At 38.6% G+C, this 15,856-nt stretch overlaps 1 protein-coding gene across 1 annotated transcript in view; it reads left to right on the top strand.

Annotated features, from left to right (window-relative positions):
• pip4p2 (phosphatidylinositol-4,5-bisphosphate 4-phosphatase 2) overlaps positions 1–9,705 on the top strand; it is a 43,445-nt gene extending 33,740 nt beyond the window's left edge. Inside the window, exons 6-7 of the mRNA XM_073044571.1 lie at positions 6,416–6,506; positions 8,773–9,705. Coding sequence (XP_072900672.1) covers positions 6,416–6,506; positions 8,773–8,916 — 235 coding nt within the window. The 3' untranslated portion in view covers positions 8,917–9,705. The remainder of the gene's footprint in view (positions 1–6,415; positions 6,507–8,772) is intronic.
• The last annotated feature ends 6,151 nt before the right edge of the window (positions 9,706–15,856 follow it).

The following is a 15,856-nucleotide window of genomic DNA, read 5'->3' as shown; positions in this document are numbered from 1 at the left end:
AATTTGACAAATCAAATCTCAAATTCCTGACAATGCTCAGCCATTGGCATGCCTTCCTCATCAGTGCATCAGTGTGTGCACCCAGGACAGATCCTCTGCGATGTTGATATCCAGGAACTTGAAACTGCTCATCCTTTCCAATGCTGATCTTCAATGAAGACTGTTGTGTGTTCGCTTGCCTTTCCTGGCCATTGGCCTTGTTGACACGAGTGTAAGGTTGTTGCAGAACCACTTTATCAGCCGATCTGTCTTGCTCCAATAAACTTTCTCATTGCCATGGAACATCGCCATCACCATGGAACTAGGACCTATCAAGTCCAGCACATGCTTGATAAAGTTTTACTAAATCTAATGTTTTATGTTCTTTTCCAAAAAAATTACATCGGCAAAAAATGTTTTCAAAAATACTGAAAGGTGTTTCTTAATGTAAGGAATTTTGTTTGCAGGTCAAATAAATCAGAGAATCTAATTTTCTATTCATTAAAATCAGATACAAATATCTAGTCTTTTTTATTCAATAAGAAACAATTCATTTTCAAGTCAGCTGTGGCATGGCCAGTTTGTAATTTTTACAACTGATCCCTGAATGTTTTTATTTATAAAGGCATGAGTATTTTTCATTTTTACATGCAGAGATGATCACAGTTTGATGAAAAGAAATCTTGCTGAATAAAATATATTTTGAACATTAAAAACCAATGTAACATTTTAGTGTTACGAACCCCGTAACTGGGTTACTTACCAGCAAAGATAGAGACGTCCGTTGAAGTCTGATGATACTATTTTTAACAGTATTTATTAGTAAAAATACACAAAAATAATATCAATGCAAATATACAGATAATATACGTCGTCAATACTAAACCTAAAAGTGCAGGTATAATAATAATCAATAAGAAATAAGCTCTATCGTTGTCTAGGGGATAATGAATTGTCCGATGGAAATCTAAAGTTCATTTCAGTTCATACAGGCTACAGCCGTTGTTGATCGCTGTGTTGCAATTGTTGGAGAGAGAGAGAGAGAAATAGAAGAATAACTTGCCGACTTTCCTTGGTACGATCTTGATCCGTATCCGTCCTTTAGCTAGACCGTTCCGTGGAGGACTCGCCACCCAGGCAAGGGTGGACACACACACAAGCCCCCCACCGGTCTCGTACGTTTCTCCTGGTGCGTCTGAGGGGTGTTTCCCCAGACCCAACTTTTATCCTCACTCATGGGGTCTCAGATGTCAATCAGGTTGGGATGATGCAATCCCTCAACCAGACCACTCTGGTTGTCCCCTGAGGGGTTTCAATGAATAGTACAGTACTCAATACACAATTCCTTCTCCAAGAGACAATAGCAGTAATCAGTGGTTCCGTTCTGCTTTTTTTAGGAGACGTTCCACCTTGTTGTGTATTCTGCGTTGTCTATAACAACTGCCTTTGCTGTGATCCTGCGTCTCTCTCTCCCATTACTGGCATGATGTATACCTCTCTCATTTCCTGGGTATCAGACCCGAAATAATAGTGATTTTGCGATTCTCAAAAAGGAGGGGACAACTTTGCACCCTTCGGCCCATCAGAGTTGCTCCACATTCGTAACATTAGTCACAGGTGTGAATGATTTGGCTATCATCTGCGCATTGTTTCCTAGTTCAATGCACTGCTGTTGATACACTTGAAATTATTTTTTTTCTAGTCTCACTGTACAATGTTCACAGTGATGGTATATTTGAGTGATAGAAAGCTGGGAATTTTAAGGAAAATAGCTACATGCAGAATATGGTGAAAAATATTAAAATTCTAAACTTTGCCCATCTGTTTTTTAGTTATGGGAAACCTGGTAGCAAAATTAAGGTCAGCTTTTGGAAGAAGTTAGTGTTTAACAAAGTTGGTTGTAGGCAAGGGCTTGGACAATTTCCTTCATAGGATTTCTCCAATCCTTCCCTATATTAATGATACACAAATCAAAGAAGTAAGAGCTGTGGATTGGATCTGCTTGTTCCTGTAGCTTATCTGGAGAGAGCACTCTTATCTTTCTGGAAGCCAGATTTGTCAATCTAGTTGTTTTGGGTGTGTGTGTTGGGGGGCGGGGGGGGGGGAGGGAACCGTCATGACTAAAAGATTGACAAGGTGGAACTGCATACATGAAAAATATTGAAATGTTAAGGTTCCACTTAGATAAGCAGAGACACTTCATTAGACCAAGTTGCCATTCAGTCATGTGCTCCCATGGATGATTTTGCTACAGGGAACTGTGTAAGCCTGGTTAGCTCCCTTCTGTAGGATATGTACTCCACTGCATCTGGTGCCACAACACAGGTACTGTATGTAACATTGAGACTACAGGCTAAGCAAGCTGTGATGAAAAGGGTGACCTAGAATGGTATAACATTCAACTTATTCAACTTTACCAGCTATCAAATACCAGCAAGGTGTGCGCTTGACCTTAAATAATATGACATCTGTGTTACTAATGAAGTTTTCTACATTGTTTTTTTGTTTTGAGATTCAGGCATTTTTGGCACAGTTAGCATTTATTGTCCATCTAGAATTGTTTTCAAGAAATTGGTGGTTATTCACTTTTATGAACTGCTGCATTAACAACTAGAGATGGTACTCTCACAATGTTGTTGGGTAGGGAGTTCCAATATCTAGACCCAGTGACAATGTAGGAATGCAGGTAAATTTTCCAAGTCAAGAGAGTGTGTATAGATGGTGGTGTTCCCAGGCCCTTTTGCTCATTTCTTCCTTGATGGTAAAGGTGGTGGGTTTTAGAAGTGCAGTTGGTGTAGCCTCAGAACTTCAGTGCATTTTATGAGGAACGTCTGGCAGCTCTTGGGCTGTATTCCCTGGGGTTCAGGAAAATGAGGGCAGAATGTTTAAAGGCCTGAACAAAGTTGTATATCATGGTAGGGGAGTCTTGGACAAGAGAGCACAACTTCAGGATTGAAGGACATCCATTTAGAACAGAGATGCAGAGAAATTACTTTAGTCAGAGGGTGGTAAATCTGTGGAGTTTGTTGCCATTAGCGGCTGTGGAGGCCAAGTCACTGGGTGTATTTAAGGCAGAGATAGATGGGATCTTGATTAGCTAGGGCATCAAAGGGTATGGGGAGAAAGGGGAGTGGGGATAACTGGAAGAATTGGATCAGCCCTTGACTAAATGGCAGAGCGGACTCGATGGGCCGAATGGCCTACTTCTGCTCCTATTTCTTATGGTCTTATTTTTAAAATGCAGCTGTGAGGGCAATGGATGTTTTGTCAATTGGGCAACAATTAAGTGGGCTGCTTTGTGCTGCATGGTATTGAGTTGAATTTGAAGAGGTGCATAGAAAATACTCCATCATGTTCTTGACATGGGTCTTGGTTGCAGAAAGCCTTCAGTGTGTCAGAAGATGAATGTCTTGCTGTAGATTACCTAACATCTGAACAGCTCAGCTGCATTTATGTAGTGATCTGCCTGACTTTTTGTGATTGTTTCTCCCTCATCACACCCACACACTATTGAATGTGGTATCCAGTGTTAGTAATGCTATTCAATACCAAGGGTAGGTAGTTAAATTCTCTCATTGTAAATGATGATTGTCTTGCCATATACCAGCCCATACCTAAAGGTTCTCCAGGTATTCCTGAATGAATTCCGTGAATTGCTTCATTTTCTGAGAAGTTGTGAATTGGTGTTGAACATTGTGCAATTATCTTCACTTCTGAGTTAATAATGGAAGGAAAATCATTGAAGAAAAAGCTGACTATGGTTGAGCCTGAAGAACTTCTGCTGCATTATCCTGGGACTAGGATAACTGAGATTCAACAGCAGCAACTGTCTTCCAATGTGCAAGGCTTTTCCTTCACTCCAACTAACTTCTGTTTTGCCCTGACTTCTTGATGTCACAGCTGGATGAATGCTGAATGCTGCCTTGCTTTTGAGATTAGTGAGTTTTACTTCAGTTGTAGAATCTTAACATTAGTTCCATGTTTAAACCAAGGCTGCAACAAGCTCAGATATAGACTAAAATTTATGTAGCATATGTGCATTGAAACATACGGTGAAATACATCATTTGCTTTAATAACTACCCCAGCTTAAGATGTGCTAGGGGCAACCTACAAACCTCAGGGCTAAGTAGCCCTAGAAAAACCCAAGCAGTATTTTTAAGTAGGTTATTATTGAGGATGTTTTAGAAGGTGGCACTTTCTTTGCTGTTTAACTGAATTCTTCGATTTATGACCAAATGTAAGTGGGCTTACAGAGATTTAATCCACTAGTTCTGCAATTGTTTAGCTTTGTCTTTTGCTTATGGCTTTTAGAATTTAATATGCTGATCACCCTCTGTTAGCATCCTTACCAGGCTAGTACCTCCTTTTAAGATTCGTCCATACTGTTCCTAGTATATCCTTGTCCTTGTGTATCCTTCATTGAATCAATGTTGATTCCCCAGCTTGATATTAAAGGTAGAATGAGGGATATGCTGCAACATGAAATAGAGGCGCCCGAGAGTACAGGTACGTAATTCATTGAAAGCAGCATCACAGTTAGAGAGGGCAGTGAAGAAGGTATCTGGCATGCTGGCTCTCATAGTCAAGGCATTGTTCATGCTCATTTAATCTTCATTCAACCATACAGCTAAATGAAACAGCATTTCTCCCAGGCCAATGTGCAAAACATAGTACATACAGTCATACACAGTACATACAGTTACTTTAGCACAAACAAGTCCCTGAGTGGCATGGCTTGAAGATTGATGGTACATGGGATGTTGTCCTGGAGCCGCATTTCTGCAGGAACAAGTACACAGCATTTCCTCATCTCGTGTTGGGTTAACCGCAGGTGAAGGAAATCCAGCTCGTCTTCCAGGAAGTGAACACTGGAGAGCAGCAGCGACAGGAGAGCCAGCCTGCAGGGCCTAGTCCCCAACGCAGCACAGATTCCAGCGTGCCCACCGGGTCTCTGTTCTCTCCAATGCTCTCTCCAGCAACTCCTCCCCTTGGTGGTTGTATCAGGCAATGTTGTGGTGTGAGGCCATGATTTGTGCAACAACTGAGGCCACACAGCTCCTGCACCGTCAGACTCCAATGAACCTGACTTGCAGTATTTTGTGTTACCAACATCCAGCAGGGTTGTGCAATCGCAAGGAAAACATTTAAAACACACATTTGCACTATTTGTTGGAGCTGGAGAGGACGCTTAAACCAAGCGCATGGCTGTCTTAGCAGAATTAAGAGTACAGAAGTTAGGACAATACGTCAGAGATATTGGAGGGACTGCACTCGAAATATCGTATAAAGTTTTGGTTGTCCTGTTATGGGTAAGGCATAAACTATAGAGTGCAGAGATGAGTTATGAGGATCTTGTCAGGACTGAGGCCCATGTGGTAGGGAGAAGATGGACAGGCTAGAACTTTATTTTTTTGGAGCATAGGAGACTAAAGGTTGGCATATAAAAATGTATAAAATTATGAGAGGCACAGATAGGGTGAATACACGTGTTTTCCCCCTCAGGAAGAGGAACTTAAAATTGGGGGACATAGGTTGAAGGTGAGGTGTAAAATATTTAAATAGGATTTAATGGGCAACTTCTTCATGCAAATTGTGATGTAAATGTGGAATGAGCTTCTGGAGAGTGGTTGAAATAGGTGGAATAACAACATTCAAAAGACATTTGGACATGCATAGGAGGGGTTTAAAGGGAAATGAGCCAAATTCAGGCAAGTGGAACCAGTTTGGTGGACGCAATGGTCAGAATTAATGAACTGGGCCGAAGGGCCAATTTCCATACAGTATTTCTGGGACTTTAACTCTGATTATTTTGTGATGCTGTACATTCCTGCTTCCATCGTTAATTCCAGTTTTTGATGATAGATCTGTTGAGTGTCATCTCGCAACTGCTCAATGCTACTCGTGTTCTTGGGTAACACGAGGATATCTGCAGATGCTGGAAATTCAAACAACACACAAAAGATGCTGGTGGAACACAGAAGGCCAGGCAGCATCTATGGGTCTCGAAGGGTCTTGGCCCGAAACGTCGACAGTGCTTCTCCTCGTAGATGCTGCCTGGCCTGCTGTGTTCCACCAGCATCTTGTGTGTGATGTTTGTGTTCTTGGGTAGTGTAATTGATTACTGATAGTATGTGGATCCCAAAAAGACAAAATTTATGCTATAGTTCACTCTTAAAGTCTGTTTAATGGAAGCAGGAGTGGAAACTATAAAAGGTGTGATTCTTTTATTGGGAGTTTTGTCATGAGCAGTGTTATTGCAAGTAATTTTTATGATTCAGATGATGGGATCTTCAATTAGCAAGTACAATTTTTTTCTCTCTAAGTTAGTTGTGTGTGTCAGATTATGAAAGTGATTTTAAACAATGGAATAATAGTTTGCTGCTGACATAAGTTGCACAATTGGTACATAAACTCTTTTATTTTGTTATTTTTAGATCATCTGTTGGTAGTGCATTGCCACGAAGGCGTTGCTGTGCATATGTAACTGTTGGAATGATATGCGTTTTCATTGGAGTTGGTTTAACTGTAAGTAGAGCTTGATCCTGTGAAGTTAATTGTGTATTCTGCTTTTTCTGTTTGCTGAGTGCCTTCTAATGTATTCCCAATCATGATTCTATATTTGTTTGTAAACATTCTTTATTTCATTGTGTCTGCACAAAGCTAGTTACTTTATTTATGGAATTAAATAATCTAGCATAGCTATGCATGTATGTGGTTCCAAATTGATACCAAATTGATAGTTCTAAAACAAATAAAGTCTAAGAAAATGCATGGATGGTAGGGGTATGGAGGACTATGGTCCCAGTGCAGTTCGATGGGAGTAGGCAGTTTAAATGGTTCAGCACAGACCAGGTGGGCCAAAGGGCCTGTTTCTGTGCTGTACTTTTCCCACTCTATGACTCTAAAATACCTTGACAAATATTAAGTACTTTTAGTTGATTTTAATTCTTTGAAAAAAGAACAAAAACTTGGAAATACAACCATGTTAATGAAGTTGTGCGTGTGCACTGTGCTAAAGATATATGAGAGTGCCTGGCTCTTAAACATTCCCATTTTCGCAAAATAATGTATTTTAATGTTTTAATGTATGATTACTTTGCCTAACTCTGGTTGTTTGTGATTACCAATGTAAAATGCCTAATTATGTTACCAATGTGCGTACAGCACATGACTGTAGCTAGCAATGTTTAGTTATTTATTATTCTACTGCCCTAGTGTGGGTCATTATATTTGGAGACAGATGGTTTGGTGCTTGTGAGTGGTTGGGAATATGCAAATCCTGACTGAATATGAGAAATCTTCTAATATATGGAAAATAGTCACTGGAATGATACTTGGAGAGTGTGATGATATTGTGTGATGATAGAGTTTGAGATGGTGGCATCAAAAGGTTGAGGAAGGACTGTGGGAAAGGTTCTGAAAATTATAGAGAAAAATCTAGCTCCAGGAGTACGAGAGCAAGAACATGGGCAGTATTTTGAAGGTCCTGATCGTGTGAGAATAGAGGGATTGCTACTTTTGTAGGCAGTTTACAGTCCATCAAGCTTTGGCTACAAGCTACCGACTGAAATTCAAATAAAACATTTGCAAAAGTTTAGCTTCAAATTTAAAGAATTTAAAGAAGAAAAAGTACATTATGGAGAATTGTTGGAAATATTATCATTTAATTCTAGCAAGTGCATTTCTAGGTTTGATGTGGTCTTCCAGCTGCACACTTCAAATTGAGAAGCCTTTTTTTTAATCTTGTAATTAGCTATTCAATAGAGATCATTTTTGTGAAAGATATATGACAGCCTACTTGTTGTCTCATTTGCATAGTTTAGTGTTGAACAATATACAGAATACTTCCATCTGCCCTGCCTTGAGGATTATTGGGCAGGATGGGCTCATAATTTCACTTCCAACATTTGTAATTGGAACTTGATCCCTGAAGCCAGTTCCTGACTGGCAAAGAAAACTTCCCTCTTGTAAATATCAAGACTACCCTCCAGAAATGCCTTTTCTTCAGCTTTTTCAGTCAAGCTGTGAACAATCTTGAACACTTGGAAATGCCTGACATTTTCCAATCCCTGAAAAATACACAATCCATTAAAAATTAGTTACTAAATGAAACTGATATTTTCTCACTCAGCTGCTATTGTCCTCTGAAATGAATACATTCCCTGAACATGTGTTATATCAAACTTGGCAGAGTTTCATTGAACATATTTTCACTGTAACTACAATGAGATTGCAGAAAGTATCACTTCACTGCAGGGGGAATCAAATAAAGAAACAGTTGTAATAATAACATCTGAGAAAGTGTGCATTCTCTATATTGCATGAATGGCCCTTGAATGATTGTTAATCTAGCAATTTCACCCCAAATTTTAGTAATGGATTTCTTCATAGTACATAAGCTTTTATTAAGCTATATGGAACATGTTTAAAAGAATTATTTTTATTATTGTTTCAAACTTGGAACATGTACAAAGAAATATGCATCTAGATTTTTGTAAATTCTATCAAGTTACTATGTTAAAAAACTAGATTGACAATTTACACAGCTTTAGGCTTTTTGTGCCCATCCAATTCTACATGTACGTGGTATTGAATCAGTCATTTTAATTGCAGGACTATTAGTTTATCCAGTTTATATAAACTATCTGGTGACTGCTAGCTAATTAACTATTTATAGATTAAACCTGTTCTGATTTTCACAAGGTAAATGGAAATGATACCTGTCACTGAGTTAAGTATCTGTTTTAATAGCAGTTTTAAGCTATTTAATTGTCGTACTTTTTTTTTAAAGGTTGGGACCCAAGAATTTGCAAGACGTTACACTGCAACATATGTTTCCTGGGCTTTTGCCTATCTCCTAGGTCTAATCTGCCTAATTCGAGCTTGTTATTGGGGAGCAATAAAAGTTAGCTATCCTGAGCACACCTTTGCATAGACAAATCAGTTATCTAGTGCTGAAGATCCAATGGTCTACAAATCTTTTTAAAAAAAGGACATTCTCAAGTTAATGGAAATCAGCTTTATAGTCTGATTAGGTCCAAGGAATATAATAGTGTCAGAATGTGCACATTGCACTGTGGTTTAAGCAAGTGTACATTTTGTTGCTGCTAGATTGCCATATGCTGAACACAGATGTTGCATATATGTCGCTTGGAATGTATCTCATTTTTGTCTTGGTTAAACTTTGTCATACAATCTTTGTTGAAATTTGCTTTTTCTGGTGGTGGACAGAACAAAGGAATGTGATGCAACAATTTAACTCAACACATACACCATTGAAATATTTCTGTCCAGCCTTGATGTTTTTAAATTACTCCTATGAATCTGAACAAAATTGCATAATAGCTGAGCAATAAAAATACATTGCATTTTCAATACTTTCATACTTTTGCATAGCTGCTTTTTAAAAATAAAGCATTTGAAAATACCTGCATTGAGAGTGTCAGGATATTATGGTGGCAATAGTAAATGATGCTAACTTGCTGTATCATATTTATCTTATTGTATAACGCACATACCATCATTTTGATTAAGCAGAAATGTGTCAGGAAAAGATTTAGTTTTTGCTATTATCATAGTACAATGATCTACTTTAAAATTTAGAAAATATTCAGCATTTGAATGTAATATTTGTACCAAACTAATCACAGATACATTAACTATTGCTTTGCTGAAGTGCATGCATCCTTTTACAAATAAGATAATAAAACACACAAACACTTGAGTGACTGCTCTTACTAATTTATGACAAAACAATGAAGAACATCAGAATGTGTTATCCTTTAATTAAGTTTGTGTCCTGCATACTCTAAAATGAATATTGCATTGTGGTCAAGTGGAAATCGGTGAATTACTTGTGTGTTTATTTATAACTGCCATGTTTCTCTAATTCAAAATGTCCCTTTTACTGTGTTCACCACACAAGCTAAGCTTGTTTTTCTCACACATGTAGCATTTGCAGTGCTACACGCTCCATGCCAATTTAACCTAATCTTCATTTTATCATCATCTTCATCTCTAAACACACATGTCCTGCATAAATTCATTTCTGAAATGGCACCAGTTCTCATGCTTTCTTTCTGCAGAAACAAACAATGCAGAGAAGAGCATTGAAGAAGTTTTGAAGTAATAAAATAGGTGAAGGCAGATTATTTCTGAAGGGTGTCTATGCATCACTTGTATTCCTTAATTCAGTGAAGATGCAGGAAGCTTCATATCTTTGAATCCTGTTCTCAGGCATGCAAACGCTTTCAAAATCAGCCACTACATTGCCAGTATTACAGTCTAGATTGCAGGCAATGGTTGGGAGGGAATATTTGGGGCCTTGGAAGATTGGGCATGCAGAATATGTTGTCTGCAAATATCCCAGTGCTCATTATAGGAAGATCAGCAGCCTTTTGGGAAAAGGGAATGCAAGTTGGTGGATTTCATATAGTGCCTGATTTTTTTTTGGCTACAAATAACCTTTTTCTGATACCAACCTTTAATGAAGTAAGTTATGTTTTCAATAAAAATGGAAGAAGCATACTTGAGGAGGAAAATCCAATGAAGAGGAAAAAGTAGTGATATAAAAACTTGTACATTTGCTTTTTCAGAAAAGTTAGCAAAACATCTATAAGTTGTGAATTTCAGCTTTGAATGGGGTGTGTGACTATGTGTAAATAACCATGGGGCACCACAGTAGCATAATGGTTAGCACACTGCTATTACAGCTCAGGGCATCAGAGTTAGGAGTTCAGTTCTAGCGTCCTCCCCATGGACTGCATGGGTTTTCTCCGGGTGCGTCAGTTTCCTCCCTACTGGTTGATAGGTTAATTAGCCATTGTAAATAGTCCTGTCATTAGGCTAGGGTTAAATTGGGGGTTCCTGGGCAGTGTAGCTCTTCAATATTGTATCACTAAATAACAATTTTTAAAAATATTTATAGCTTTTGTCATCTGTATCTAAGTCCATTACAGATTTTGCTTATACACCTGCCTGACAATACATGGGTTTCAAGCCAATATTTCCAGATATGCATCTAGATTTTCAGAGTTATGCTGATGAATGCAAATTGTCTCTGCTTTCTCATTGTTCAGTCATCCTTTTCAATTTGGGGGGGAAGAAATGTATAATTTCCCATTAAGGTAAATCTGTGCTGCAAATCTTTTGTCGGTAATCTGCAGGAAATCCTGCTTTCCAGGCAGACTAACTGATTGCTTTAATGTAGGTATGGTTAACTCAAGTGAGCCTCCTATCAACCATTGTCTTCCAGGAATAATATTTATCAGGTGGACTACCAACTGAAAAATGCAGACCGATCTAAAATACTCCCTTAACAATATTGATTACTGAGAATGTGATAAATAGGAATTTGAGAAGGCAGTTCATGGAGAGAGAACTTTGGTGAATATTTGAATCTGGTGATGTTCAGTTCAGCAATTTCTTGATTCAATATTTTAACACCATTTCTGATGTTACATCTGGGTCATTTTCTGTCAGATGTCGTGAAGTGTATGGATTAGATAGAATGTCATCCTTTTCTTCAAAATAAAAGACCAAGAGTATATAAACTTAACTTCCTGCTCGTTCCAATATTACAAATGTTCACTTTTCTATATTGTTAAGCTTTGTGTGAAGTACACTTTGTATGGAATAAATTTTTAGCAAGCACCTAGCAATTGTCTATTCAGCTGTACCACCTTGTGTTCATATTTTAATTCTGTGTAGTGCTGAAAGTACATTATCAGTTCTATGTTTATTTGCCAGAAGGTGGCAGTATTAACAGTTACAGTCACAAAGCTGTAATAGCAAGACAAATGATGATTTAAATTACTATTGTATTGAATTATTTTTGTGCAGATTCAGCAAATGTATACACACAGATGTATGTTGCACTTTGGATGCTGATCTGAGGAAAAGGTAAGGTTTATTTTTACTGTAACACATACAAAATACTGAAGGACCTGAGCAAGTCGGGCAGAATCTATGGAAAGGATTAAAGAGTCAAACTTGAAAGAAAATTTTATTATCAAAGCACATATGTCACCATCTACAACCCTGAGATTCATTTTCCTGTGGACGTACTCAGTAAATCTATAGAGTAATAACCTTAACAGAATCAATGAAAGACCACCCAACTGGGGTGTTCAACCAGAATACAGAAGACAACAAGCTGCAAATACAAAATAAAAAAATAATAGATATTGAGAACATGAGATAAAGAGTCATTGAAAGTGAGACCATGGTGTGGGAACATTTCATTGATGTGGTGAGTGAATTAATCCCCTTTGGTTCAAAAGCCTGATGGTTGAGGTGTAGTAACTGTTCCTGTACCTGGTGGTGTGAGTCTCTACAACCTCCCAAGAAAGTAGAGGCGTGGCCGTAATTGCAGTTATGTGCTGGGCCCGGGACAGGTCCTCCGAAATAATGACACCTAGGAATTTAAAGCTGCTAATCCTCTCCACTGATGAGAACTGGCTCATGGGCTTCTGGTTTCCTTCTCCGGAAGTCAATAATCAGCTCCTTGGTCTGCAGATGTTGAGTAATCAGTTGTTATGACACCACTCAGCCAAATTTTCAATCTCCCTCCTATATGCTGATTCATCACCGCCTTTAATATGGCCTATGATGATGATACCATCAGGAAACTTGAATCTGGCGCTGGAGTTGTGCTTAGCCACACAGTCGTCAGTGTAAAGTGAGGAGAGGAGGAGTCTAAGTACACAGCCTTGTAGTGCACCTGTGTTGATGGAGATCATGGAGGAGATGTTGCCAGTCTGAACAGACTGGGGTCTGCAAGTGAGGAAATCCAGGATCCAAGATATCCTGGCGTGGCAACTCAGTAAACTAAGATAAAACCATAACATATAGGAGCAGAATTAGACCATTTGGCCCATTGAGTCTGCTCAGCCATTTCATCATGGCTGATCCATTTTCCCTCTCAGCCCCAATCTCCTGCCTTCTCCCTGTATCATTTCATGCCCTGAATAATAAAAAAAATCTGTTAACCTTTACCTTAACTATATCCCATGACTTGGCCTCCATGGCCACCTGTGGCAATGAATTCCATAGATTCACTATTCTGGCTACAGAAATTCCTCTTCCTCCCCCTTCTAAGAAGATGCATCTCTATTGTGAGTGAAAATTTAAGACTAAACTCTAAATAGAATCCAATATACCATACATTTCTGCCAAATAAGCTTGTTTCACATTACAATCCCAGCCTAACAATCTGAACTGAACTCACTTAGCACCTCAGTCTATTTCAGTAACAATTGCCATCATCTCTTTCTTGTTGCATACGGCACAGAACTTACCATATAATTTATTATTTAGTATTGTGATCACATCCTTGCTCACATAACGGATGTCTCAACAACTAAGGTTAAATCTCTAGGTAGCCTATTCATGTATATTTAAGGTGGAAGTTGATCATTTCCTGATCAGTTAGGGCATCAAAGGATATGGAGAGAAGGCAGGTGTACGGGGTTGAGTGGGATCCAGGATCAGCCATGATGGAATGGCTGAGCAGACTCAATGGGCTGAATGGCCTAATTCTGTTTCTAATTCTGTCTTGTATGTCCTGATTTTCAGGTAAGTTATCATCAGCTATCTATACTAATGGATTTTACTATGATTACTGTGTTCCTCTGAACATTACTTCCTCCCTCCTGACAGTTAATGAGCAGTGACCCATTCTATATTTGTTTTAGCATACACGTTATCCATTATGTCACTTCACTCTTCAAGAAGGGAGAGAGGTAGAAGAAAGGAAATTATAGACCAGTTAGCTTGACTTCAGTGGCTGGGAAGATGTTGGAGTCGATTGTTAAGGATGTGGTTTTGAGGTACTTGGAGCCCCATGATAAAACAGGCCATAGGCATAGTTTCCTTAAGGGAAACGATTGCCTGAAACATCTGTTGGAATTCTTTGAAGAAATAACAAGCAAAAAAGTATTGTTGGATGCTGTGTACTTGGATTTTCAGAAGGCCTTTAACAAGGTGACACACATGAGGCTGCTTAACAAGAGCCCATGGTAATACAGGAAAGGCTATCATGGATAGAGCATTGACTGATTGGTAGGAGGCAAAGAGTGGAAATAACGGGAGCCTTTCTGGTTGGTTGCTGGTGATTAGTGGTGTTCCACAGGAACCTGTGATGGGACTGATTCCTTTTATGTTAATATGTTAATGATCTGGATGACAGAATTGATGGCTTTGTAGCCAAGTTTGCAAAGGATATGAAGATAGGTGGAGGGGCAGGGAGTTTTGAGGAAGCAGAGAGGCAACAGAGGGACTGAGATCAGGGGAATTGGCAAAGATATGGCAGATGGAATACAGTATCATGAAATGTATGGCCATGCACTTTGGAAGAAGAAATAAAAGGGTTGAATATTTTCTAAATGCAGAGAAAATTTAAAAATCTGAGGTGCTTGGGACTTGGGAGTTAACATGCAGAATTTCCTGAAGGTTAACTTGTAGTTGTGTTGATGGTGAGGAAGGCTGTCTCATGGTCGCTATAACCATACACTTTAATAGTACGTATTGTTTTTATCCTTCAGCTGAAATACAGTTACATCAAGTCTTGAATTTATTATTCCTTTATATTAGCTATAATAATTTCACAGATTTGAAAAAAACAAGTGAAAGGCTCAAAAACATTTTGATCATAGTAAAATTAAAATTTATTTTTATCATGCTAAAGTAAATGTTATCAAACACATTGGCTTAATGCCGTAACTACTGAAACAATAAAATAATAATCTAATATTTAATAATAACACCAACTATAAGCATTTTGGACTGAACTAATGCCATTTTCTGGAATCCCATTGTGAGCTGATTTTTGAAAAATCTTTGCTAACAAAATGAGATCTTTAACATGAAGTGGACTACTCATACCTTTTCTGAATACAAGGTCTTTCTTTCAGCTTTCTATAAGAACGAAAGATCAGAGCTTTTCAAATTTTATATTTCAAACTTGTGACTATGAATTAATACTAGATCCTCATCTTAGAGGTTACATCTATTTGGCCAACCATAGAATATCCTCACCTACCATCTCATAAGCCTCCGCATCCAACTTATTCTTTGCAGCCTCTGCCATCTCCAACGGGATCCCACAACCAGGCACATCTTTCCCTCCCCATCCCTTCCTCTCCACTTTCTGCAGAAATCATTCACTCCCATTTAAATTCCTGTTTTGCCAGTACAACTCAGCATTCAGCATTCTTTTTCTTTGTTATTTCCAGCTTCACAATGACCAACTTTTCATCTGCTGAATGAAAACAACCAGAACGATTTAATCATAACAATGTTTTATGCTTAACACTGCTATTTTCCTGGAAATTGTGCAAGCTTGTAGCATGGTTCAATGGTTCTTTTTTTACAAAGAGCTTAAATTTTATAAAGAGCTTGTATTTATACACCAGTATTATACAGTTCTTTAAGGTTATTATAGCCGGGGGTGGTAGTGGGGATAAGCTCCCACTATCTATTAAATGCTTTCAACAGCATGTGTCTCAAATAGCTGACAACCAAGTCTAGCTTCTTGGCTTCAGGTGGCTTAGCTGCTAAGCCTGGTGGAACTGACAGAAGGAGGGTTACTAACACCTTAAAACCAGTCAGTTTGGGCAAATGGGACTTTTCAGCCATGGTTGGCAGCTCATCTAGGAGAAGGAAAACTCTGATGTCAAACCTCTGCTGCCTTGTGGCCAAACCAACTCTTAGGGAAGACTTCAAGAGTAAACCCCGAGGAAAAATCCGGAGCTTGAGTCCCTAAGGCAGTCCCACACTGATTTCAATGCTGCCTGACAACTCCTGTGACACTGCTGGAGCCAAACTGTATACGTCTCATCAACTGCATGGGCAACAACTTGTTCTCCATATTGTAC

The sequence above is a fragment of the Hemitrygon akajei genome, chromosome 1 (assembly GCF_048418815.1).
Source record: "Hemitrygon akajei chromosome 1, sHemAka1.3, whole genome shotgun sequence".
Taxonomy (NCBI): domain Eukaryota; kingdom Metazoa; phylum Chordata; class Chondrichthyes; order Myliobatiformes; family Dasyatidae; genus Hemitrygon; species Hemitrygon akajei.
The sequence above is the reverse complement of the archived record's forward strand: the minus strand, read 5'-3'. Positions and strand labels throughout refer to the sequence as shown.